The sequence below is a fragment of the Dermochelys coriacea genome, chromosome 5, assembly GCF_009764565.3.
Source record: "Dermochelys coriacea isolate rDerCor1 chromosome 5, rDerCor1.pri.v4, whole genome shotgun sequence".
NCBI classification, from domain to species: Eukaryota; Metazoa; Chordata; order Testudines; family Dermochelyidae; genus Dermochelys; species Dermochelys coriacea.
In genome coordinates, this window is record NC_050072.1 from 4,992,453 (window position 1) to 5,017,786 (window position 25,334).

Consider the following 25,334-nt stretch of genomic DNA (forward strand, 5'->3'; position numbering starts at 1 on the left):
CTCTTGTTAACAAGTTTTAAAATGTTTTTCACTTGTCATAGCAAATGATTTGATGTTAATGTTAGGAGACAGAGTCACTTGTAAGTTTCTTCTGCCCTTATTACCTCTGCCAGGCTCCCAATTGCCTCTCTTCTTTTGAAAATAACATAAAATATATCTCTATGCCACCTGAGAACAGAATCATTATTTGTTTAGATTTCCTATAAATCTGTCTTAATTGCCAGGTACAGTACATGGAATTAAAACAGATACTTTGATCCAGTACAAAGTATATGTAATAAAATGTTTATTTTGAGTTTATTACAACTCAACAAGACAGAACTTCTAAAATCCCTTCTCTAACATCAATAAGGTCTCCATTAAGGCTTCAAGCATTCCTTTTCATCAATCCCTCACTAATTCTCCCTGCTTCCTCAATGCCCAGGAAAAGCCTGGAAGAAGAGGTGACTCCTTCATTGTGTCCTGAAAGTCACCAAATCCAGGCTCTGGTAAATTGAGCTGGGAAGTAAGTTCCAGAACTAGTGACCCTTCATTGAGAACGTTTGGCCCCTAGCATTATCCTGCTTATGCAGGGGGTTCCTGGTATACGTCTCCCCCTTATTTGTTGTTTCGCATATCCATCACTCATCAATAGGGGAACATGTTCCGATTCATGCTGGTCCCGATCCGCATATCCATCACTTCATCTTTTGCGTGGCTTTTCTTTCATTGTTTCCCCTGGCATTCAGGTGCTGGGAGGGATAGGGAGCAGGGACAGTGCATGCTCGGAGAAGGGGGCGGAACTGGGCAGGAAGAGGCTGGGTAGGAAGAAGCGGGGCAGGCCAGTATTTCTTATGGGGAAAAATTCCCCAGTATCCGACATTTCAGCATGCATCACCCTTTTCAGGAACGCAACCCTGACATATACTAGGGACCCCCTGTATCAGGAGGGGACTTTTATCTCAAGCATGTCAGATGATCTCAACTTGTAATGTTCTCTCAAGGGTGAAGAGGTTTCCATTCAAATATAGGGACTGTAATCCTTATTCATGTGAGAAGTTTTACTGAGGAAAATTGATGGGAATACATGTTTGACTAAGAGCTGTAGGATCAGGCCTTATATTGGAATGGAAACCTCTTTTCCCCTTGAGAGAACAGCTCTTAACATTTATTTCTGAGCACTGTATTTTTAGATGAATCAAAACTGGCAATACAGTAGCGTTGAAATCACAAGCCTGTAGTACCAATAAAAGTGGAAGAGCTGGTACAAATACCCTTGTTATATTGTTTTTAATATAATAGAAGTCTAGTGCATGTTTGCTTTAAAGTTGTGCATTAAAAGATTTTGAAAGAGCTTTTGGACATCAGGGCAGAAATTTTAATTTCAAGTAAGGCAAGGGTTTGATTAAAATGATAGTTACTGACTAATTCACATTCAGAGCCAGGTGGAAAATCATTTTTCATTTGGCTGAAGAGTGCTTGAAAAATGGAAAATTGGAAATGACTTTTTTTTTATTTTAATGACCGCATCCTCCATACATTGTATTTCAAGATGTTTTATACAGTGGGTTAATCAGCTAGAGAAGAAATGACTTAATGTCTCTGAGGGAGGCAGGAAGAGAGTTGAAGTAGACTTAGCAGGCAACACAAGTGAACCTGTAGCCCCTCTCCTTCTTAGTTCTTCTTAGACTGAGTGTTTCAGGTTATAGACAATGTCTCATGATTGGTTTATACAGCACCTTGTGTGCTGTATAATGCACATTGTGGGTGCTACTGTCCTACTACAACTAATTATTATGTGATAAGAATTTAAGGGTCAAAGAGGTATAAATTCTAGCAACACCACAGGGTTGATAATGGGCAGATTTACAGCCAAGGGAAATGTGGGAGGAAAAGATCATTGAGAATCAAGTTTGACTGAGATTTCTGGCCTTGGAACATAGGTTATATCTTAATTATGGAGTGTGACAGATATTAGAGATGTGGGAGAGTGGGCTTCTTACCAACTAATCAGATTTCAGTCTCTGAAGCACTGAGTAATAGAAAGTTATGGTGTAGTCAGAAGCTGACAAAGTAGAGAAACAGACAGATGGAAAAGAGAAGGATTAAAGGGTATGTTGAAAGATATATAATGCTGGGTGCCAACCACACAAAAGTTGTGTCCACAGTTGAAACTAGCAGTGAGACAAGAAAGAGTACTAAAGGAAGAATCTTGTGGTATTCCACAGTGAAGGGGATAGTTGGAAGGTATAAGCCTCTACCCAAAATGAAAAGGAATGATTAGAATAACAGGATTCAGGCTAGGAGAAGAGACTGCAAGAGCCACAGGTTTCTTAATGAAGTATTCAAGAAGGACAAAGAGAGACCAATATTAATGAAAGCTGTGTGGAGAGAGCTGTTAAGAGAGCTGGGTCCGTTATGAGAGGCAAAGAATATGTCATCTCCTGGGGCAGGGCAATCTTCTTATGAAAAAGTCCAAAGAAATTCCTGGTCAGAACAATCTCCGGAAATCTTATGGATCTTATGTTATGTTATTTTGGATCATCAGTTTGTGGACACCCGAAGTTATGCTGGGTCAGCAATAGGCTCAGAATTACAAGGAAAATAGATATTAAAAAAAATCAGTGCTGTCACTTTAACAAAAGTACCCAAAAGAATTGCATCCCCCCTTTTAAGAGAAACAATAGGAGCTTTCACATTTATAATATCTAATTCTTGGAGATCTTTCAAAATGAGAGAAACAGAGCTAGCTTCGCTTAACAGTTAACATTTGAGTTTCTGGCCAAGTCCATGGATATTTTGAATTGTCTAGCATCCTCTTTTTTTAAACACAAATTTGTGATCCTGTGTTCTAGATCTAGTACCTCTGAGAAGGAGATGCCGTGGACAGAGACTGACAAAATCCGAGTGTGTGTCAGAAAGCGCCCGCTGGGCCTGAGAGAGGAGCGGCGGGGGGAAGTTAATATCATCACAGTGGAAGATAAAGAAACTCTTCTTCTCCATGAGAAGAAGGAGGCAGTTGATCTTACCCAGTATATTCTGCAGGTAATATGAGCTCCTTTTGCTCTTAAAACCCCTTTCCATTTATAATGAGTAGGAGTAGTGTGCTAGCTGCCTGAGTGCTGGAGCAACAGTGTAATGCATTAACAATCAAGTGAGATGAAAACAGGCTTGGGATTTCAATAACGGAAATAAAAAAAAGACCTATCTTTCTTTTTCACATTAAACACAGAAGTTTTGGTTCTTCTCTCACTTACCCCATGTAAATCCATTGGAACTGCTCCTGATTTACACCAGCGTGTGAGAGGAGAAGCGAGCCCAGAATTTTAATTCCCAATAAACACCATTTTTCTCTAAAAACTAGCATTTATTCCTTGTCTACCTTGCTCCTCAAAAAAATAAACATCCTTTTTCTGAGGCTTGGGTGCCAAAAGAAGATCCTCTACCAAAAGTGGGGTTAGAATGCAGTTGCCTGCTGAGTTCCTTATAGCCACTTTCCACAGGATTTCAGTGCAGTATGTCTATTTTAATGAGTCACACACATCCTCTGATTCTTTCCTAGTTTTCCCTCACTCCAGAGCTAAATGCTTTTCAAAGTGCAGTTCTCATTTGGTTTTTGTTTCTAAATCCTGGGTACCTTCTGCTGCCATAGTTCAAATTCTCATTCTGACTGACAGCACCAGGAACAGAACTGATTTCTAGAGAGCAGCAAGCTATACTGACTCTAGTGTGTGTTATTTTTATAATCCGAGGACTGGCAACTGTTCAGGGTAGTAAAATTAAATTTGCAAACTTTCTCAGGCACCATTCATATAACGCCTTTCACAGTCAGATACATGCTATAATTCCACTCCCTCAGTCTCCATGTAGCTAGCTATCCTAGGTGCTATATACATGCCTATCACCTTGGCATCTAAATGCTAAAATAAATCTCCCCAACTAAATTATATTCTGGCAATACTGTCAAAACAAATCTTGCTATAAATCACTGGTAGTGCAAGCAGAAATATGCCATAGCCTTACTGAAACTGATTTAGATTTGCATGTATGTTAGTATGGGTCATCTATGCATAATTCATGTTGTCATCAGTTCTGCAACTCTTCTATTTGAGATTACCCAGCCCTGTTTTGTTTGTACTGTACTGAAGTATAATGTTACAGATGCTGTCCCACTGGGGCCCTCACTGTAGTGAGAGCAACCCCAAAAAGCAAAATTTAAAATCTATAAGGGGCTGATCCAAAGTCCACTGAAATCAACAAATATCTTTTCATGGACTTCAGTGGGCTTTGGATCAGGTCCTAAGTGCAGGAGTTCTACTTCTCAGATCGCAAAATCCGGCTTTGCATGCAAATGGTTTGATCCTCTCCAGCACACATTTTAGGTGTGTGGAATAGATAATGTAGATCACAATGCATCTATGACCTGATTTTGATCCTGTCTACTATATAACCATACTGTGTTGCTGTGGGTTGGTTCATTTCATAAATAGATTAATTTTCTTTTTAAGTTACACTCATGCTTTTGTTTCTTGGCTGTTGTACATTCTGCTTGAAGATGATCGGGGGGGGAGGGAACAGAATCTTCTCTTCCTTTTCTACTTCCATATTCTATTTTTTGGTGGGTTGTGGTTTGATGTTGCTAAAAAGTGAGTTTCACTTGGTCACTTAGGACCAGCTCCAAAGCCTCCTGAAGTCAATGAAAAAACTTCTGTTGACTTTAGTTAGCAGTGGATCAGGTCCATATCATGTGCTACACATTAGGGGGTAAAGGAGAACTGAGAGAAATTTCTTTTAGTGTAAAAATCATATTTATTTTTCAGCATGTTTTTTATTTTGATGAAGTCTTTGGGGAGGCATGTACCAATCAGGATGTGTATATGAAGACTGCTCACCCCCTAATTCAGCACATTTTTAACGGGTAGGGAGCCATTGCTTATATTTATTACTTCTATCCTTTTAGTTTTCATTTTTCATGTATGACTTTGGTGTGTAACTTAAGTTTTCTCTAAAAAAACATTAATTTCACCTTTTCCACTTACCCTGTTTAAGATTGTGTGTGTGTGTACATAAAATATAGAAAAATGTCTGCGTATGCAATTTTGATAAACAAAGGGCCTGACCTTGCAGTCCTTATTCAGGCAAAACTCCCCTTGTATTCAGTGGGAGATTTGTCTGCAGAAGGAGTGCACACTCAGATACCCAGGATTACTAGGGAGGCAGTTTGGTCTAGTTAGAATGAGAGATTCGGTGTCAGGATTCCAGGATCCTAATTCTCTGCTCTGACAGACTTTCTTGTGATTTAGAGGTTTCAGAGTAGCAGCCGTGTTAGTCTGTATTCGCAAAAAGAAAAGGAGTACTTGTGGCACCTTAGAGACTAACAAATTTATTAGAGCATAAGCTTAAGTGAGCTGTAGCTCACGAAAGCTTATGCTCTAATAAATTTGTTAGTCTCTAAGGTGCCACAAGTACTCCTTTTCTTTTTGTGATTTAGAGTAAGTCCCATAGAACTCAGTTGCTCAGTTTACCCATCTGTGAAAGAGAAATAAAATACCTTCATGGGACTGTTGTGAGAATGTTTGTAAAGCACTTTGAAATGTACTTATATAGTTCACAGTAGTATAAAGGAATTATAAACTTTATCAATAAATCTGTGGTTTATTTTTATTTTATTTACTTTCTATTTAGAGAGAGAATTATAATATACCTTCTGGTTAATGGAAAAATCAGGGTGGTTTTACATGTATAATTGTATTTGAGTACAGAGAACAGCAAGCTTGAATAGGTCATAATTTCATTTTGACCTCTTGATGGAAAGGAATTACATGTCTATACTGGAAAATTAACAAGATGAAGCTTTCTGTTATCAAGAAGCTCCAAGTGTCATCAGCTGGGCCACAAATTCTATCACCAGTGTTCTCATTGTTGGATTTACATGAATCAGGCCCTTGGGGAAAGGGAAGGGAGATCTAAGAGGAGAGGATAACTTGCTGTGTAGTCACTGAGAATTAGTTCGCATTTTATAGATTTTGTTCATGTAACGTTAAAGTAATACACCTTTAGACAAAAATACATCAACTGAGAGTAAACTGAGGTAAGCAAACTTCAACATGCAAAGTGTAGTGCTAGGGTTGTTAAGCTTTTTTCATTGAGTGGACCATATGTTAATATGGAAGTGGCTTCATGGACACCCTACTCCTTGCTTTCATAATCATGCAGACCTGCTCTCCTTCAGTTCACAATCAGTCCTTTCCCCCACTCATGATCACATAACATCCCTGTGGTAGCTACAATTGTTTATGTGGAAAAGTAATATCGCAAAAGTTAATGAATTTTTAGCTTTTTTTAATGTGGTTTTAGCACCTGGAAACAAGGACAACAGCCAGCGCTGTGTCTCTACCCCCTCTCCACAGAACACAATTTGAGAATCTCTGATCTAACAGATTGTATTTTTCAGGATCTCAGATGGATATGCATGATAAAATCCCATCACTGAGGGTCAGCAGTGTGTATAGATATTAATATTGCAGAATCTCTTTTAATAGACCTCAATGGGTCAGATGTAGTACTAAAAATAAAAATTATCTTTACAGAGGCAACGCCACTTGCTTTGCATATGGACAGACTGGTGCTGGCAAGACTTACACTATGATAGGGAGTCACCAGAACCCAGGACTCTATGCACTGGCTGCTAAAGACATTTTTAGACAACTAGAGGAATCTCAGTCAAGGAGAGAGCTCCATGTATGGATCAGTTTTTATGAGATCTACTGTGGACAGCTTTATGACCTGCTAAATGGAAGGAGAAGGTATTTAAATAAAAAGACACATTGCTGTGAAAAAAGGATGATAAATCAGTTTTTCATTATGGAGTGGGATTGAACAGAATTAAGTTTTCTTTTAATGTGGTTTTAGCACCTGGAAACAAGGACAACAGCCAGCACTGTGTTTCTACCCCCTCTCCACAGAACACAATTTGAGAATCTCTGATCTAACAGATTGTATTTTTCATGATCTCAGATAGATATGCATGATAAAATCCCATCATGGAGGGTCAGCTGTGTGTGTAGATATTAATATTGCAGAATTAAGTTTTCTAATAAATGAAATTGATTTAAATGGAGCTATTTATGGAGTAAGGTATTGCTCAATGTGAGTAAACATAATAGAATCTGGCCCTAAATTTTGTAGCATATATAGACACTCCCCCTTTGTGTTATTTCTACAGGAATAAAATAAATCAAAGCAAAGACACAAATCGGAGAGATGAGCTCTGTATTAGATACACTCTGCCAGGCTTCACCCCTTGTGATGAATAGTGACAAGACAGTATCGTGGCACAGTCACATTAGCTTTTCACCTTTCTTTAGCAAGGTAACCTGAGATTGACCTGGAATTTTACACATTCTAGGAACAGTTGAGTAGCACAAAGCAGTTGAAAATAAGCAGAATGAATTACTGATAGGAGTCCCCTAGGAAGGAAAAAATGCAAACTGCTCCTCAGTCTTCTCTCAACCCTGGCAGTGCGGTGGAGCCCCCGACTCCCCTAAGATGGCTGTTTACTAATCTCTTTTCTGAAGAGGGTGTGACTTGGAATGCGGACATTAATAATTCTGTAGCAAAAGTATCTAGGTCAGTACAGTGGCACTAAACCCAAGGAAAATCAAAAGAACTCAAGATGTTCCTCAGATTAAAAAAAAAAAAAAAAAACTTACCTGACCGAAAATATCTAAACACAACAAAGCAAGATAACGTTCAGGCTAAATCCTCCTGAATAATAAAAGCCTGGCAGGATGGTTTTAACATTCATATGGAACCACTGGGGCTCTTGAGGGGAGTGCACTTTGAGAGCATGCTGCAATGCTTAGCAAAGAGGCTTGTGCTTCGGAGCATCTGTACCTTGTCATGAGGCAAGCATGTTTCTCTGCGTTGGCTCTCCTGCAGCCCTTTTTAAAGGCCTTCTTGATGTTGAGCTATAGTCCATAGGGCTGTTTCCTTGGACGTAAGCCAAGCAGTTGGTATTACCGACTATACCATAACATTCACTTCTCTGTAATTTGTAGCAGAGAGTCACTCATGTACTCTGATTCTGCAGCTGTCAGATCTGCTGCAGAATCCACCTATTGCCACAGAACTATGTGATCTTCCTGAGCCTGGAGACAGCCTGAAACAAAAGCTCTCAGAGAGGTGTGAACTCTGAAATCTAAAGATGACAATTTAAATGCCATCATTAACTATTTCAGTGCTGATCATTTTAGCAGGAACATCCAGCTAATACACACTTCTAGTGTCCCTTTAACAGTGAAATTTGAAAAGTACATATTATACATGACGGGTGGTATATTAATGACAACCTGATTCATTGCCTTGCTAGTCACTCCTTGTAGTACTTCTCTGTAGCAGTGGTTCTCAAACTGTGGGGCGTGCCCCCTGAAGGAACATTCGGGGAAGCATGTGGCAGGGCTGGGGCCAAGCCTCATGTGGGGCAGGGAGGGAGTGCCACACTTCCAGGTGTGCAGCAGGGCCTGGGCCAGCCCCCTTGGGGGGCGGGGAGGGAGTGCTACACTTCCAGACCTGCTGCGCCCCCAGTCCAGCACTGTCTCCAGGCCCAGCTCTGCCCTCACTCCCTGTCCACCTCCAGCCCAGCTCCAGCCACAGGTCCATTCCACCCTCTGCTCTGGTCCCAGCCCTGCTCTGCCCTCATTCCCTCTATGCCCCCAGACCAGCTCTGACACCAGCCCCAGCTCCTTTTGCATTCCCAGTTCCGCTCCCCACCTCTGCCTTCAGTCCAAGCTCCACTACTGAGAAAGCCTTGGCTATGTGGTTATGGGGTGGGGGCGGGAACGACACATGACATGGACAGATTCCGTTACTAGTAAGGGGGTGGCAACTGAAAAAGTTTGAGCACCAGTATTCTATAGCACTGACGTTTAGGCAGAATCATTACTACTGTATAAGACTTTCTTCAGAATAACCCTTTTCTACTAAGCCCTGTTGTTTCCTCTGCAGACTTTTTGCAAGAGAAGATAGTAAGCATGTTGTACAAATCGTTGGCCTGCATGAGGTTCAAGTGGATACTGTAGACCTACTATTAGAGGTAATTTGATTGTTAATGCTTATTTTATCTTCTAAAGCCTCTGTTGCACTAACTTATCAAATAGGTTACCGTGGAGTGGAGAAGGTCATTTTTGGCATACGCAGGTGTTGCTGCTCCAGGTTGTATAATGTACACATGTGCATTCCATTATGGGGCTCCAAAAGAGCATCAGTACAACTCTGAACAGCTTGGTGGCCACAGCAAAGCATGAAGGGACACTTTCAAAACTGCCTTTAATGAATGAGCTCATGTGCAGCTAAGACAAGTTACAGTGATGCACATGAAAAGCTGACTTGGAGCTGTCACTGCTCAGGTGGGATCTTTGCCATTAGGTTGAATGAACACCCAAGAAATGACAATATCCCAGCAAAACAAACCCTGAAATATCTTGGAATATAAAAAAAAATGGCTATGTCCATATTTGCAGAAGAGATTTATGAAATATTTTTGCAGTAACCTTACATCACTAAAAATAGTTCCAAAAGGAAAATGTAAGTAAACTTTACAAACTGGCATGCACTGCATTTGGCAAACAAGACACAGATGGCTGATCTGAAAAGCTGATAGTCTTAGGGCAGGTCTACACAACAGCGGGGATCCACGCCCTGAGATCGACCCACTGGTAGTCGATTTAGTGGGTCTAGTAAAGACTTGCAAAATCGACTGCAGATCACTCTCCAGTCAACCCCTGTACTCTACCCACAATGAGAAGAGTAAGGTAAGTCGATGGGAGATTTTCTCCCGTCGACTCCCCGTGGTAACTCGACCTAAGGTACGTCAACTCCAGCTACGTTATTCAGCTCAGTAAGGAATTGAAAACTATTACCTGATAGTGCAGTTGACTTATTGTTTAAGACTTGGAACAATATTGTCCATTTATATACCACTCGACAGACACTGTCTTCTGGGGTTTTGTTTTTCCATTAACTCTAAGCAACAGGATATGCTGGAGACATTTCTGCAAATTCGAGTGCAGATCTGGTATACAGTAGATTAATACATTCCTCTATATTATCACATCCTGCCTACAGAAGAGTTATTACATGGTTTTGTTCTCACAGGTATCTTGGCAAAACAGCTCATTTCATATTGTCCATAGGCTCTTTTGAACACAGAAAGAGCCTTTAGACTCATTTGATGCTCTTGAATAGCATGCTACCAAATGTATTAGAAGAGTCTTCAATATATATCTCATGATTATTCATTATTTACTGATACATTGGCTTCTGTTCACAAACTCTTCCCTGAATTTAGCTCTGGTTTAACAAATATTCAGGAGCTATAGCAGCCAGCTAGATTGCTGATTAAGAGTGGACGTCCAGCAGAAGGCATGAATACTGTATATTTGTATCTAAAGAGTGTTTTGATTTTGCTAGGTTGACATTTTATTGTATTCTTCTTGTTCCAGAAACTATAATATAGACTCTCTTTTGTTCCCATTGTTGGTGGGCTCGCTGAAGCAATCTTGTGACTCTTCAGAGATTTGGGACAGAGAATTATCCAGAGTTGTAGCCAAGAAGGTCCCTTAACCCATCTTCCACCTCTCATCTTGTTCCGTTCTTGGTAGTTAAGTCTGAGTATAATTGATCACGTCAACCTTGCTGCTTGCTTTGGCAATGTTTCATTTGCTCCTGGGTACAGGGATGGATGAGTGGATTGGCACTTGGTGTCACACATTACTTGCTCTTAGATTTCTGGCTGACTAAACCTTTCAATGAGATTAGAACATGCATTTTTTTTTAAAATCATCCTGCTTATGAGTTCTCAACTGTAACCTCTGAATCCTCATTTTGTTATTTTCATTTCCACCATACATTTATTCCATGTGATTTTGTATTGTAGTAATTTAACAAATAGGAATGGAAGTTCAATACATTGACGTTCTTATGGATGGTCTCACTTTATAAACCCTTTGTCAGCCGCACTGAATACCAATACATGGGGTTCTGAATCAATATACTATATGAATAGTGTGCATGTTTTGTATGTACAATTTACCTTTGTTTTGTCCTGTTTGTTTTCCAGGTAATTTTGAAGGGTGGGAAGGAGCGTAGCACTGGGGCGACTGGAGTCAACTCAGATTCCTCCCGTTCTCATGCTATCATCCAGATTCAAATTAAAGACTCTGCAAACAGAATGCGTGGAAGGTGAGGTTGGAAGCTGACTTATCGAATTTGATAGAGACATTTCAATTTCATCCTGTTGGCTTTAAATAAGACGATACACATCTGCAATGGCAGAGCAGCCATAGATGTTCGTAAGTGGTAATGAAGCAGTCAAGTGCAAGGACAGTCAGGATACAAGCTGTGATTTGCAGGTGTGTTTGCTGAGCTCCTGGGCTGTGTAGAATAGTGACCAAGTACCAGAGGTCCTTACTGAATGGCCATTGGTTGCAGCAGTAAGTGGGTATCCTTCCCACCTAATCAGAGAAAAGATGGTCAGCTGCTTCTTATTATTTTTGGATGTCTAAAAATGTGGTAGGCACCTTCCAAACAAGTAAGATACAATCTTTATCCCAAAGAGCTTATTCTAACTGTAAGACAAGAGAGCAGGTCTGAGCAACAAATAATTGGGAGGGTGGGGAAGAAGGAGGGAGGAAGAGTGCATAAGATTACAAATGACAGGTTTCAGAGTAGCAGCCGTGTTAGTCTGTATTCGCAAAAAGAAAAGGAGTACTTGTGGCACCTTAGAGACTAAAATTTATTTGAGCCTAAGCTTTTGTGAGCTTCATCGGATGCATCCGATGAAGTGAGCTGTAGCTCACGAAAGCTTAGGCTCAAATAAATTTGTTAGTCTCCAAGGTGCCACAAGTACTCCTTTTCTTTTTAAGATTACAAAGAGAAGGATATGTGATTATGTAGGTGTGCCATGTTTTTAATAATTGAAGGAGTGACGAAGCTGGGAGGCATGCAGGTGATAGTAGGAGAGGGTGGGGATATTGTGGAAGAAGAGGAAGATCGAGGGAGAAATTACAGATCAGTAGAATAGCTAGCAGCCAAAGAGGAAAGTTAGGGAAGAATATGAGAACAAATGAAGATCTTGAGGGAAGAAAGATCAGCAGGAACATAGATTAGCTCTGAAACCATCTGACAATTCAGTGCACCAGTTACTTTCCTTTAATTGGCTTTATAAACTGCACTGCATTTCTATCCGATTAGGACAGACAACACTGGAATGAAACATCTGTCTTAGCTGGAAGGAGACCCAAAAAGTTATTCTTTTTTAAGTAATCTGTGTTCTCTCTCAAATTATTGGCATTGTGATCATCTACAGATGGGAATGTGTTATCTGAAATAGCTGCTCCATTAAACCGTGGCGCACTCTCATCACAAGTAATTAGACTTCCTGTTATGACTGTCTGTCTGTTACAGTGCCAGAACGCTCTGACTCTGTTCCAGTAGCTGCTGGTATTTCATTCATAGAATCATAGAATATCAGGGTTGGAAGGGACCCCAGAAGGTCATCTAGTCCAACCCCCTGCTCAAAGCAGGACCAAGTCCCAGTTAAATCATCCCAGCCAGGGCTTTGTCGAGCCTGACCTTAAAAACCTCTAAGGAAGGAGATTCTACCACCTCCCTAGGTAACGCATTCCAGTGTTTCACCACCCTCTTAGTGAAAAAGTTTTTCCTAATATCCAATCTAAACCTCCCCCATTGCAACTTGAGACCATTACTCCTCGTTCTGTCATCTGCACCATTGAGAACAGTCTAGAGCCATCCTCTTTGAAACCCCCTTTCAGGTAGTTGAAAGCAGCTATCAAATCCCCCCTCATTCTTCTCTTCTGCAGACTAAACAATCCCAGCTCCCTCAGCCTCTCCTCATAAGTCATGTGCTCTAGACCCCTAATCATTTTTGTTGCCCTTCGTTGTACTCTTTCCAATTTATCCACATCCTTCCTGTAGTGTGGGGCCCAAAACTGGACACAGTACTCCAGATGAGGCCTCACCAGTGTCGAATAGAGGGGAACGATCACGTCCCTCGATCTGCTCGCTATGCCCCTACTTATACATCCCAAAATGCCATTGGCCTTCTTGGCAACAAGGGCACACTGCTGACTCATATCCAGCTTCTCGTCCACTGTCACCCCTAGGTCCTTTTCCGCAGAACTGCTGCCGAGCCATTCGGTCCCTAGTCTGTAGCGGTGCATTGGATTCTTCCATCCTAAGTGCAGGACCCTGCACTTATCCTTATTGAACCTCATTAGATTTCTTTTGGCCCAATCCTCCAATTTGTCTAGGTCCTTCTGTATCCTATCCCTCCCCTCCAGCGTATCTACCACTCCTCCCAGTTTAGTATCATCCGCAAATTTGCTGAGAGTGCAATCCACACCATCCTCCAGATCATTTATGAAGATATTGAACAAAACGGGCCCCAGGACCGACCCCTGGGGCACTCCACTTGACACCGGCTGCCAACTAGACATGGAGCCATTGATCACTACCCGTTGAGCCCGACAATCTAGCCAGCTTTCTACCCACCTTATAGTGCATTCATCCAGCCCATACTTCCTTAACTTGCTGACAAGAATGCTGTGGGAGACCGTGTCAAAAGCTTTGCTAAAGTCAAGAAACAATACATCCACTGCTTTCCCTTCATCCACAGAACCAGTAATCTCATCATAAAAGGCGATTAGATTAGTCAGGCATGACCTTCCCTTGGTGAATCCATGCTGACTGTTCCTGATCACTTTCCTCTCCTCTAAGTGCTTCAGGATTGATTCTTTGAGGACCTGCTCCATGATTTTTCCAGGGACTGAGGTGAGGCTGACCGGCCTGTAGTTCCCAGGATCCTCCTTCTTCCCTTTTTTAAAGATGGGCACTACATTAGCCTTTTTCCAGTCATCCGGGACTTCCCCCGTTCGCCACGAGTTTTCAAAGATAATGGCCAAGGGCTCTGCAATCACAGCCGCCAATTCCTTCAGCACTCTCGGATGCAATTCGTCCGGCCCCATGGACTTGTGCACGTCCAGCTTTTCTAAATAGTCCCTAACCACCTCTATCTCTACAGAGGGCTGGCCATCTCTTCCCCATTTTGTGTTGCCCAGCACAGCAGTCTGGGAGCTGACCTTGTTAGTGAAAACAGAGGCAAAAAAAAGCATTGAGTACATTAGCTTTTTCCACATCCTCTGTCACTAGCTTGCCTCCCTCATTCAGTAAGGGGCCCACACTTTCCTTGGCTTTCTTCTTGTTGCCAACATACCTGAAGAAACCCTTCTTGTTACTCTTGACATCTCTTGCTAGCTGCAGCTCCAGGTGCGATTTGGCCCTCCTGATATCTTTCCTACATGCCCGAGCAATATTTTTATACTCTTCCCTGGTCATATGTCCAACCTTCCACTTCTTGTAAGCTTCTTTTTTATGTTTAAGATCCGCTAGGATTTCACCATTAAGCCAAGCTGGTCGCCTGCCATATTTACTATTCTTTCGACTCATCGGGATGGTTTGTCCCTGTAACCTCAACAGGGATTCCTTGAAATACAGCCAGCTCTCCTGGACTCCCTTCCCTTTCATGTTAGTCCCCCAGGGGATCCTGGCCATCTGTTCCCTGAGGGAGTCAAAGTCTGCTTTCCTGAAGTCCAGGGTCCGTATCCTGCTGCTTACCTTTCTTCTCTGCGTCAGGATCCTGAACTCAACCAACTCATGGTCACTGCCTCCCAGATTCCCATCCACTTTTGCTTCCCCCACTAATTCTACCCGGTTTGTGAGCAGCAGGTCAAGAAAAGCGCTCCCCCTAGTTGGCTCCCCTAGCACTTGCACCAGGAAATTGTCCCCTACGCTTTCCAAAAACTTCCTGGATTGTCTATGCACCGCTGTATTGCTCTCCCAGCAGATATCAGGAAAATTAAAGTCACCCATGAGAATCAGGGCATGCGATCTAGTAGCTTCCGTGAGTTGCCGGAAGAAAGCCTCATCCACCTCATCCCCCTGGTCCGGTTGTCTATAGCAGACTCCCACCATGACATCACTCTTGTTGCACACATTTCTAAACTTAATCCATTACTTAAACTTAATCCATTACAGGCATTACTGTGATGCCTCTGAGATACTTGCAGTGGGTATTTCCCCCTGTTTTATGGTAGTAATATTTAATCTTTCTACTGATGGTATAGTGTGTTGCTGCTATCAGCTTAAAAAAAAGAAGCTAAAGTAAAAGCATCTTTTTGTTTTTTCTAGGATCTCTTTCATTGACTTGGCTGGTAGCGAGAGGGCAGCTGATGCCAGAGACTCAGACAAACAAACAAAAATGGAAGGAGCAGAAATAAACCAAAGCCTTTTAGCTGTAGGTTACTCACATTTGTAGAGAAGGTTTTTGTAATTATTGTTCTTTAGGTTGGTTCTTAGACTGATAGTAAACAAGGAAGTAACATGTGGATGGATCCCAGTGGAAAATACAGAATGCTAAATGCTGACAATTAAATTGCTCTCTAGTCATGAATCCGATTAGAAGAAAAAGACTTTGTTAGGAAAAACAACTTTTTAAATATATTCCTACAGCCAGATTAACATAGCACTGAAAAGTCTGATATTTTATAGTAAGTCCATGCCATATTTTCTATAGTAAATTCATGTTCTCTTTCTGTGAGGCTTAATGCAGGTTTGTAAAAACACTAAGATCCACTACTGAGAGGCCCTCTAGAATTGGAGAGTATTTATTATTATTATGGTGATAATCTCAACTCTGTATGCATATAAACACATTCCAATACCCAAGAACAAATGGTTAGAACCATTGTCCATTAGTATACCACAAAAAACTGTTACAGGACACAGAAATCAGGCAATTTAGATCCAGGGTTCCTACAACAACCGTATCTCCAGCCACTTGAGTCATATATGCAGGTAAATATTTTACATTTCACACTGCTGTGTGATTTTTATATGGTGGACCCTATTGTAATATTTGTGTACAACACCTTTATTTTGTTATTGGAATGCAAAATTACGCCTCTGAAAAGTGGGAGGAAAACCATTCCCCTGATTGGTTCTGTTCTCACACAGTAGAATATCAGAGTTACGAACTGACCAGTCAACCACATACCTCATTTGGAACCGGAAGTACACAATCAGGCAGCAGCAGAGACAAAAGAAAGAAAAAGAGCAAATCCAGTACAGTACTGTGTTAAACATAAACTACTAAAAAAAATAAAGGAAAAGCAGCATTTTTCTTCTCCATAATAAAGTTTCAAATCTGTGTTAAGTCAATGTTCAGTTGTAAACTTTTGAAAGATCAACTATAATGTTTTGTACAGAGTTACGAACAACCTCCATTCCTGAGGTGTTCGTAACTCTTAGATTCTACTGTAATTCCAGAAAATCTGGATGAATTTTTATCATACTTTCCAAAAAACTTCCCTTCAGGACAGGGAAAAAGCATGAGACTTTTCATGCTGAAAGGAAATATTATGAAGACATTTATAAACTCATTGAAACAAGTGTTTAAAAAGATAGTGTCAACCTGATATTAGTGAGTTTGAATTTAAAGTATTTTCCTGTTAAAAGGAGTAAAACCCGCCCATGAGTCTCCCTACCAACTTTTGTGGTTTTAGAATCGGATTTTTCTTTTACTTCTTGTTTGTGTGAATAAGCCACACAAATTAGAGGAAATTGACTGTGCAAGACAGAACGAAACTGATTAAAGGTGCATTACAAAGCAATTTGTGAATAAATTGAAAAGAGAAACTTTTTCTTCTCTAATCTCCCCTCAAGGAGCGATCACAGGGGTCTACCATTGAACCGTACCCCAAGCAGAGTTTTTACCCCAACAAGGGAGAAATACCATAGAATTTTAAGAGTAATTCACCATTGGAACAACTTACCTAGAGCTGTGGCAGATTCTCCATCACTTGAACTCTTCAAATCAAGGCTGGATATCTTTTCAAAAGATCTGCTATAGCTCAAACAAAAGTTTATGGGCTCAGTGCAGAAATTATTGGATGAGGTTCTCTGGCCTATGTTAGTAGCTCAGATTAGATGATCATAATGGTCACTTTTGGCTTTAAAATCTATAACATTCACTAGAGACTTTGTTGCTATTGATTTCATGTGGAAGGTGCTCAGATACTTGTTATGATTAACAATATAAAACCCTAAAATAGAGGGAGAATCTCTTTCAGTTAGAGTCCTCTTAGGTGTAATTTCTAACAATAATTAAAATACATTCAGAAAAAAAATGTGATTTGAAGTGGATGGTGTCCCATTAAGAATGCAGTCTCTGTCTCAAGCTAGAGTTACAACCACAGTACTGTAATCTATCTCAAGATATTTTCTCCTCTCACTGCTAGTACTCACTAGTAATGGCTTCCCTCAGTGGACCCATGGTCCATTTTCTCAATCGTAGAAAGCATCAGAGTCTGGTATGGATTGTGACACACTTCTACTTGTGCTGGTGAAGACACATGGTAAAAAGAGATCAACATTTGAAAATATCAGTCTTTTAATAGGCAACGAACAAATCAAGAGGCAGATGTTTCTCCAAGATTATGTGCTGTTCTTGCTGATAATTATTAACAAGAAAATAGATCATGGGTATCTTTTTCAGGAAGGCACACTTGCATTTAGCTGCTCAAATCCCATTAATTTTAATGGGAGTTCTATAGCTAAATCCCACTCTCTGTGTTGACAGCGTAGCTGTAACGTTTTGTGTGTGTGTCCATTATTAATCTGTCAAAGGGACTCTTTTGTTATGGGATGGTGAAATAGTCACTCAGACATTAAGACTGCAAGTGTTATTGTGCACATGTTTAACTGTGGGTCTCCGGAAGCCGGCAGCCTTCCCCACTCCTTAGTGTAAGGAAGCGTAGTCTGCTGCTGTCTGTTCTAAGGATATAAGGGTAATAGGGGAAATTGTGAACTCTCATAGTTTTGGGTACAGTTTCAATCTCTTCTTTTTGTTGCGTGACTGATACATTTTTTTCTCTCTCTCCTTTTTAGTTAAAGGAATGTATTCGGGCTCTGGATCAGGAACATGCTCATACTCCTTTCCGGCAAAGCAAATTAACTCAGGTAAAACCAAAACCAAGCCAGTGATTGACACTTCACTGAACAGAGTTGAAATGATAGTAATAAAATTAAATAAGCCATGATTTGGTGACTGCATATTGTTAACCCCTTGGAAACTGGACACTTGCATAGCTTCCCAAGCATTCATTCTGATTATAGAGGAAACATCAGCATTCACAGGGTTAATGCCAGCTGACAGCAAAAGCTACACACAGTTACTCCCCGGGGAATTGTCTTTTGGGGAAGGTCCCAGAAGTTGGAAAAAGACTAATGTAATGCCCATCTTTAAAAAAGGGAAGGAGGATGATCTGGGGAACTACAGGCCAGGCCACTCAGCCTCACCTCAGTCCCTGGAAAATCGTGGAGCAGGTCCTCAAGGAATCAACTTTGAAGGACTTAGAGGAGAGGAAAGTGATCAGGAACAGTCAGCATGGATTCACCAAGGGCAAGTCATGCCTGATTAACCTAATTGCCTTCTGTGATGAGATAACTAGCTCTGTGGATGAGGGGAAAGCAGTGGACGTGTTATTCCCTGACTTTAGCAAAGGTTTTGATATGGTCTCCCACGGTATTCTTGCCAGCAAGTTGAAGTAGTATGGGCGGGATGAATGGACTATAAGGTGAATAGAAAGCTGGCTAGATTGTCGGTCTCAACAGTTAGTGATCAATGGCTCCATGTCTAATTGGCAGCCGTTATGAAGCGGAGTGCCCCAAGGGTCAGTCATGGGGCCGGTTTTGTTCAGTATCTTTATTAATGATCTGGAGAATGGTGTGATTGCACCCTCAGCAAGTTTGCAGATGACACTGAACTGGGAGGAGTGATAGATACGCTGGAGAGTAGGGATAGGATACAGAGGGACGTAGACAAATTAGAGGACTGGGCCAAAAGAAATCTGATGAGGTTCAACAAGGACAAGTGCAGAGTCCTGAATTTAGGATGGAAGAATCCCATGCACTGCCACAGACTAGGGACCGAGCGGCTAAGCAGCAGTTCTGCAGAAAACGACCTAGGGGTTACAGTGGACGAGAAGCTGGATATGAGTCAAACAGCGTGCCCTTGTTGCCAAGAAGGCTAACGGTATAAGTAGGAGTATTGCCAGCAGATCGAGGGTGGTGATAATTCCCCTCTATTCAACATTGGTGAGGCCTCATCTTGGGTACTATGTCAAGTTTTGGGCCCCACACTACAAGAAGAATGTGGAAAAATTGGAAAACGTCCAACGGAGGGCAACAAAAATGATTAGGGGGCTGGAGCACATGACTTATGAGGAGAGGCTGAGGGAACTGGGATTATTTAGTTTGCAGAAGAGAAGAATGGGGGGGGATTTGATAGCTGCTTTCAACTACCTTAAAGGGGGTTCCAAAGAGGATGGATCTAGACTGTTCTCAGTGGTGGCAGATGACAGAACGAGGAGTAATGGTCTCAAGTTGCAGTGGGGGGGGGTTTAGGTTGGATATTAGGAAAAACTTTTTCAGTAGGAGGGTGGTGAAGTGTTGGAATGGGTTACCTAGGGAGGTGGTGGAATCTCCTGCCTTGGAGGATTTTAAGGTCCAACTTGACAAAGCCATGGCTGGGATGATTTAGTTGGGGATAGGTCCTGCTTTGAGCAGGGAATTGGATTAGATGACCTCCTGAGGTCCCTTCCAACCCTGATATTCTATAATTTTATTAATAGTGTGGTGGAGAGTTTACTAAACTCCAGGATAAAGTTATTTTATTCCTGTTTGAAGTTCTATATGGAGAATCTTGTAGATCAATTGTTCTGAGATGTTCATATGGTGGACAACCACTTAGAGATAGTCTCGTGATTACATTCTTTGTAGTACTATCATGCAAGCTGTAATCATTATTACATTACTCTAATTGTAACATATGCTTTATTCTCCCAAACACACCGGCACTTTTGGGGTGCCCAGTAAGAAAATGGGCTTGTTTAAAGGACAGATTCAACACTTGAATTCAATTTAAATCTTATATGAAAAATCACAACAGAGGCAAGTTGTTTAGGTGTGAGAAGAGAGGGACACTTGGTTCTAAACTGTTAAACTGGATTGTTTAAAAGAAATACATTAGTTGCTAAGAATCTTAAGCTATATTTTTCCTCCTCCTCCAAGGTATTAAAAGATTCTTTCATTGGAAATTCTAAGACGTGTATGATAGCTAATGTGTCACCTAGCCACATAGCTACGGAACACACCCTGAACACATTACGATATGCTGACAGGTAGGTGAGTTAAATTTTCCATGTTGAGAGTCAGAAAGGAGTTATGGTTTGAGATGAAAATATTTGGATTCCATCAACTGGTGAGTTCTTAGGGCAAAGAGCAAAAAATGCATCTTACAGTGCATAAACATAATCTTCATCTGCTACACTATTATATTGGGGCACTTAATTCTCATGGGTGTTTTAAATTCTTCTTTCAGATGATACATAATTTAGGTCCTAACAGCTTGTAGTGATCCAAATCTCATGGTACTCCTCATAACAGTAAGGTTGATAACCCCAACATCCTTGACAAACTCTAGTGTTATTTGTATTATGGTACTTCCCAGAATATGTTAGATGCTGTCCGTACCCAGAGGAAGATGCTTTGTGAACTCTTTGGGGCAAGGACTCGGAACACAAGCAACACAGAAAAGGGTGGAGGAGAAAGATAAAAGAGACAATCAAAAATATTCTTGATATCAGCTATCACCAAAAGCCATGTTAATTCATTAATTTCCTATAGACATCAAGATGGACGTGGGTCTTGAGGAGGGATTTGGAGGAGGGGAGAAGTAAATACAATTTCCTTCAATTTAAATTGGTCAGAGGTATTCTTCACTTCCTAATTTAAACTGTTGTGTATTGTTATTGTTCCCCATTGAAACAGCTGCTGCAAACCTCCAAAGAAGTAACTGCATTTCTGTAGCAGATGATCTGATGCCTCCATGGATTAGCCAATGATTAAAATCCAAATTGTGACATTGAAGTCAATATTTAATGTACCAAAGTATTAGTTTGCTCTAATGATATTGTAAATTATTTGAAAGCATTTAATTTTTCTAATGCACAGTCCTTATTTACAGGGTAAAAGAACTAAAGAAAGGGATTAAATGTTGTACCCCTGTCACAAACAGATGTCGGATAGCTGGAAATGTATCTCCAAAACGTATCCAAAACTCTCCTTCCATGCACATGGGAGATAAGAGCTCTCCAAAGAAAGTAAAACTAGGACTCCATCATCCTTTAAGTTCTTTGAGAATAAAGGCATCTCCTTCAGTGTTCCATCCAACCAATGTCCCTTTTTCCTCTACCCCAAAAGGAGCCAAGGGCCATGTCCACAAAGGAAATCCGAGCTCACCATGGCTCAATCACACCAGTCCCATTAAAGGAATGCTAAAGATAGGGCATCCCGTGAAGAAAAAGACTGATGAACTGACACTGCCATCTGAGAAGCATCATACTGCAAAAGATTTTGTTGTTGCAACAGCTGCAGTCCCAGAGACAAAAGAGTGTGGCCAAGGAGATAATTGTATTCAAGATAAACAACCTGTCAGATGCCTGAAAATACAGACAGTGCAACCTGTACAAAAGCAGCTCATTTCCAGAGATGGCTTTTCCTTTGGAGATGGAAATCACCCATCAGACAGCAGTCAGTTCTGTGCAAATGTTTTTACTAAACAGTGCATTGAAACTTGGGCAAATCTCCCTCCACATCAGAAAGAAAGGGAACAACATTTGCGCCTTTACCACCAGCAGTTTCAGCAGCTACCTATTCTACAGCAGAAGTTGAACTATCAACCACTTGAGAGGTTTTTAGCCCAATACAAGCCCCAGGAAATTACAGTTAAACAAGACCAGAGCCTTCCTCCCACAGACTCACAATGCAAAGAGGGGATGCTGCTGGAAGACCTGGATGACAGTGATTTTAGTGAAGACTCTTTCTCACCTATATCCAACCAAAGGAAAGTTAAAAGAAACACCAGTGACAGCAGCCAACTTTCATTTTTCCTTCATCAGAGAGAACAAGAAAGTGAGGAGAAGAAAGGCCGAGAGAGACTGGGTTTATTTTTTGAACATGCAACACATACACAAGAGCATGAACTTAATGACAGCTGGGACTATGGGAAGGACTTTGCATTTCCAGAACCAGGGGAGCCTATTATAGATGGAGAAAGCAGCAAGATTCAGTCTGAGTGGAGCACAGAGGAGGACTTTACTATTGATTCTTCTGTGAACAATAATACTGCAGAAAAACCTTATTGCTTGCGGGAAGAACTTGTCTGTAACTGGAAAAACAGCAAGGATTTACCAGCTGATCACAAACAATACAAATCCGAATACAGACATCTAGTTTATCCTGGTGAAAGCTCCTCATTCCCAGAAGAGGGGACACAAAGTCCCCATGTTCTCCACACATTGGATTCGGGGACTACAAAATGCAACAAGATCAGCCTTCCACATGCACAAAGGGAAGAATCCATCAAAGATGGACAAGCTCCAGTTGCAGGAAATGTAGAAGGGAAGAAACTAAAAAATGGAGTTAGCCCCTGTGGAGCTTCTAATACTTCATCAGAATTCACTTCTGAGCTGATGGCCCCTCTGACAATGTCTCTCATTGATAGTGAGGAGGCAGCTGATCCAGAGAACATTCTTTCTGATCAGGAAGAGGCTCTCCAAGTGAAACAGATGTTGGAAAGAAAAACCTGTAGTCCCAGCAAAAGATTAGAGGGAGAGGCCAGGCAGTTTCTTAGAAATAAAGCCTCACCAACAGGCAGCATGCCTGAGCTGGGTGAACAAATGTACCACGGTGAAAGGAAGTCCACTCAGCAACATTCCCCACAAATTGAGAACAAGCAGCTCTCACAGTCCTGTCATGATGCAAAGCCTTCTTGTAGCCTTGGAGGTTCATCTCCATGGAACACACATCAAAGTTCTATTAATGGTTTATTTGTCCGAGATGAAGACTTGACAGAAGCATCAGCATCTGTCAGAGTCAAAAACCCTTGTGGAGAGAATGAAGATGAATTGTTTCTTCATAACTTAAAGTGCAGAAAATACCTGGGTAACAACAGGCAGTATGATGCTGATGCTGAGAATACCACTGGTAGCCTGTTGAGCGGCCCAGAAAAATCTAGCATGGGTAAAGGACCCAATGTTGGGCCCATGTCTCAGACTGTACATGCTGATTTGCCTGAAAAGGGTTATTTTTCATGTGCCCCATCCATTCTGAATGCAGGAAGATTGGAGTGTACAACTTCATCCCGCTCTAGAGAAAGCAGCCCACTGCAGCCCAGGTCAGAATTCAGAAGCAAGGACTTGAACCATTCTGAAGATACATTCAAGTTGTCATTCAGTGGTGAGGAAATAGGGCTGCTTAAGAATAAACTGATGCAAAGTATTTTTACCCAAGACTCTGGTGATGCTGCGGAACAGGATTCAAGATCCGTTACCAGAGAGATCAGATCATTAGCAAATCAAAACACTCGCCCAAATCCATCCGTCATTAGCGCCCAGATCAATACGTCAGAAACATCAAACTGGAACAGAGAAGCGCTGGGAAAGGCACAGTAAGTTTGTATCTACTACACTATCTTCTGTTGCGTGGACTAGAGACACTGAACACACACATTGTACTTTTGCTTAAAAGTTTTATATGGTGCTATATGTATTTTACAAACACGAACACACACACTTTTTTGGAGTCAGATATATAGAGAAGTTGTTAGATAACTTCTGCATCCCTACAGCAACAAATACGAAACGGCCAGTCCAGCTAACCAGATAGTGAAATCAGACACCCACATTCAAGATAGTAAAAGCTAACTCAGGGACGGGCAAACTTTTTGCCTGAGGGCCACATCGGGTTTCTGAAATTGTATGGAGGGCTGGTTAGGGGAGGCTGTGCCTCCCCAAATAGCCAGGCATGGCCCGGCTCCCACCCCCGCCCCCTATATGACCGCCCCCCCTGGGACTCCTGCCCCATCCAACCCCTCTCCTGTTCCCTGTCCCCTGACAGCTCCCCCGGAACTCCTGCCCCATCCACCCCTCCCCTGTCCCCTGACTGCCCCTGGGACCCCTGCCTCATCCACCCACCCACCCCTTCTCCCTTACCATCCCCGGGACCCCTGCCTCCAGCTGCCCCATCCAACCCCCGCTCCTTCCTGACCGCCCCCCTGCCCTCATTCAACCCCCCTGCTCCCTGCCCCCTTACCGCGCTGTCTGGAGCACTGGTGACTGGCGGCACTACAGCCGCGCCACCCAGAGCACCAGGATAGGCAGCCGTGCCGCCCGGCTGGAGCCAGCCATGCCACCACGCAGCACAGAGCACCAGGTCAGGCCGCGGCTCTGCAGCTGCGCTGCCTGGCAAGAGCTCGCAGCCCTGCCCCCCAGAGCATTGCACCGGTGGCACAGTAAGCTGCGATTGTGGGGGAGGGGGCTAGCCTCCCGGGCCAGGAGCTCAGCAGTCGAGCAGGAGGGTCCTGCGGGCCGGATGCGAGTTTGCCCACCTCTGAGCTAGACATTGCCCTCCCATTATCTAACAGACATGGATCCAGATGAACTGGCTGTGACTCAATCCCTTTCAGACAGAAGCAGTGCTTGCTGGCAGAGAGAAGCACCTAGAGGAATTAATAGAGGTGTCTGCACTGTGTATGGAAGGTCATGTGCCTGACTTTCACCAGCATGGTTCACAGTCTCAAGGTTCTACTGGGCAGCATTTTTGCTCCTGGATTCCAGCTGGTAAGAGGCATTATGGGCCACCGTGCCATCTATGACTAGCCAAGAAGCTGTGGGCCACTCCCCTCTTAGTCATCCATGGCTAGACTACTGCAATCCACTCTCCTTGGGACTCAAACTAGTGCAGAAAGTAGCTGCTCAACCTTCTGTGTGGTGTGGGCCAGCATAAATACATAGCTTCTGTGCTAAAGTCTCTGCACTGGCTACTTGTTTACTTCTAGACTCAGTTCAAGGTGTTGAAGACTCTTCTTTTCTTGTACCCAGTCATCACAGCAAAGACCAGCTGAGAAGTGCTTGCAGCTGAAGCCTGTTTAAATGCCCCAGGCCAGCTTTTCAGCTGATGTAAATTGGCATAGGCCACTAAAGTCAACAGAGCGACATAGGTGTACATGACATGAAGATCTTGCCTGGAATATGTTCAGTGGCAGAGCTTTCCCAGCAGAAGCCCTCCATCTGTGGAATTTCCTCTCCTTAGAAGTTTGTCAGAGCCCACTAATGATTGTTACAGGTGGCATGGAGAGCTATGTAACCATTATTTTT

The 25,334-nt window shown here is 42.1% G+C and overlaps 1 protein-coding gene and 1 long non-coding RNA gene across 6 annotated transcripts in view; one reads left to right on the forward strand and one right to left on the reverse strand.

The window, feature by feature from the left end:
• The window catches only part of KIF24 (kinesin family member 24), a 44,095-nt gene that overhangs the window by 11,434 nt on the left and 7,327 nt on the right, over positions 1 to 25,334 (forward strand). For 3 of the 4 annotated variants that reach the window (XM_038403165.2, XM_043515576.1, XM_038403167.2), the window contains exons 3-11: positions 2,835 to 3,024; positions 4,800 to 4,897; positions 6,570 to 6,785; positions 8,986 to 9,073; positions 11,099 to 11,220; positions 15,247 to 15,352; positions 18,004 to 18,075; positions 20,188 to 20,297; positions 21,143 to 23,626. In XM_038403165.2, coding sequence (XP_038259093.1) covers positions 2,835 to 3,024; positions 4,800 to 4,897; positions 6,570 to 6,785; positions 8,986 to 9,073; positions 11,099 to 11,220; positions 15,247 to 15,352; positions 18,004 to 18,075; positions 20,188 to 20,297; positions 21,143 to 23,626 — 3,486 coding nt within the window. Of the gene's footprint in view, positions 1 to 2,834; positions 3,025 to 4,799; positions 4,898 to 6,569; positions 6,786 to 8,985; positions 9,074 to 11,098; positions 11,221 to 15,246; positions 15,353 to 18,003; positions 18,076 to 20,187; positions 20,298 to 21,142; positions 23,627 to 24,601; positions 25,328 to 25,334 lie in introns of those variants that run through there. The other variant, XM_043515577.1, reaches the window with a different exon arrangement.
• Positions 1 to 25,334, reverse strand: part of LOC119856078 — a 37,112-nt gene that overhangs the window by 10,032 nt on the left and 1,746 nt on the right. For both annotated transcript variants that reach the window (XR_006281795.1, XR_005293146.2), the window contains one exon: positions 11,072 to 11,198. This is a non-coding gene — a long non-coding RNA (uncharacterized LOC119856078). The remainder of the gene's footprint in view (positions 1 to 11,071; positions 11,199 to 25,334) is intronic.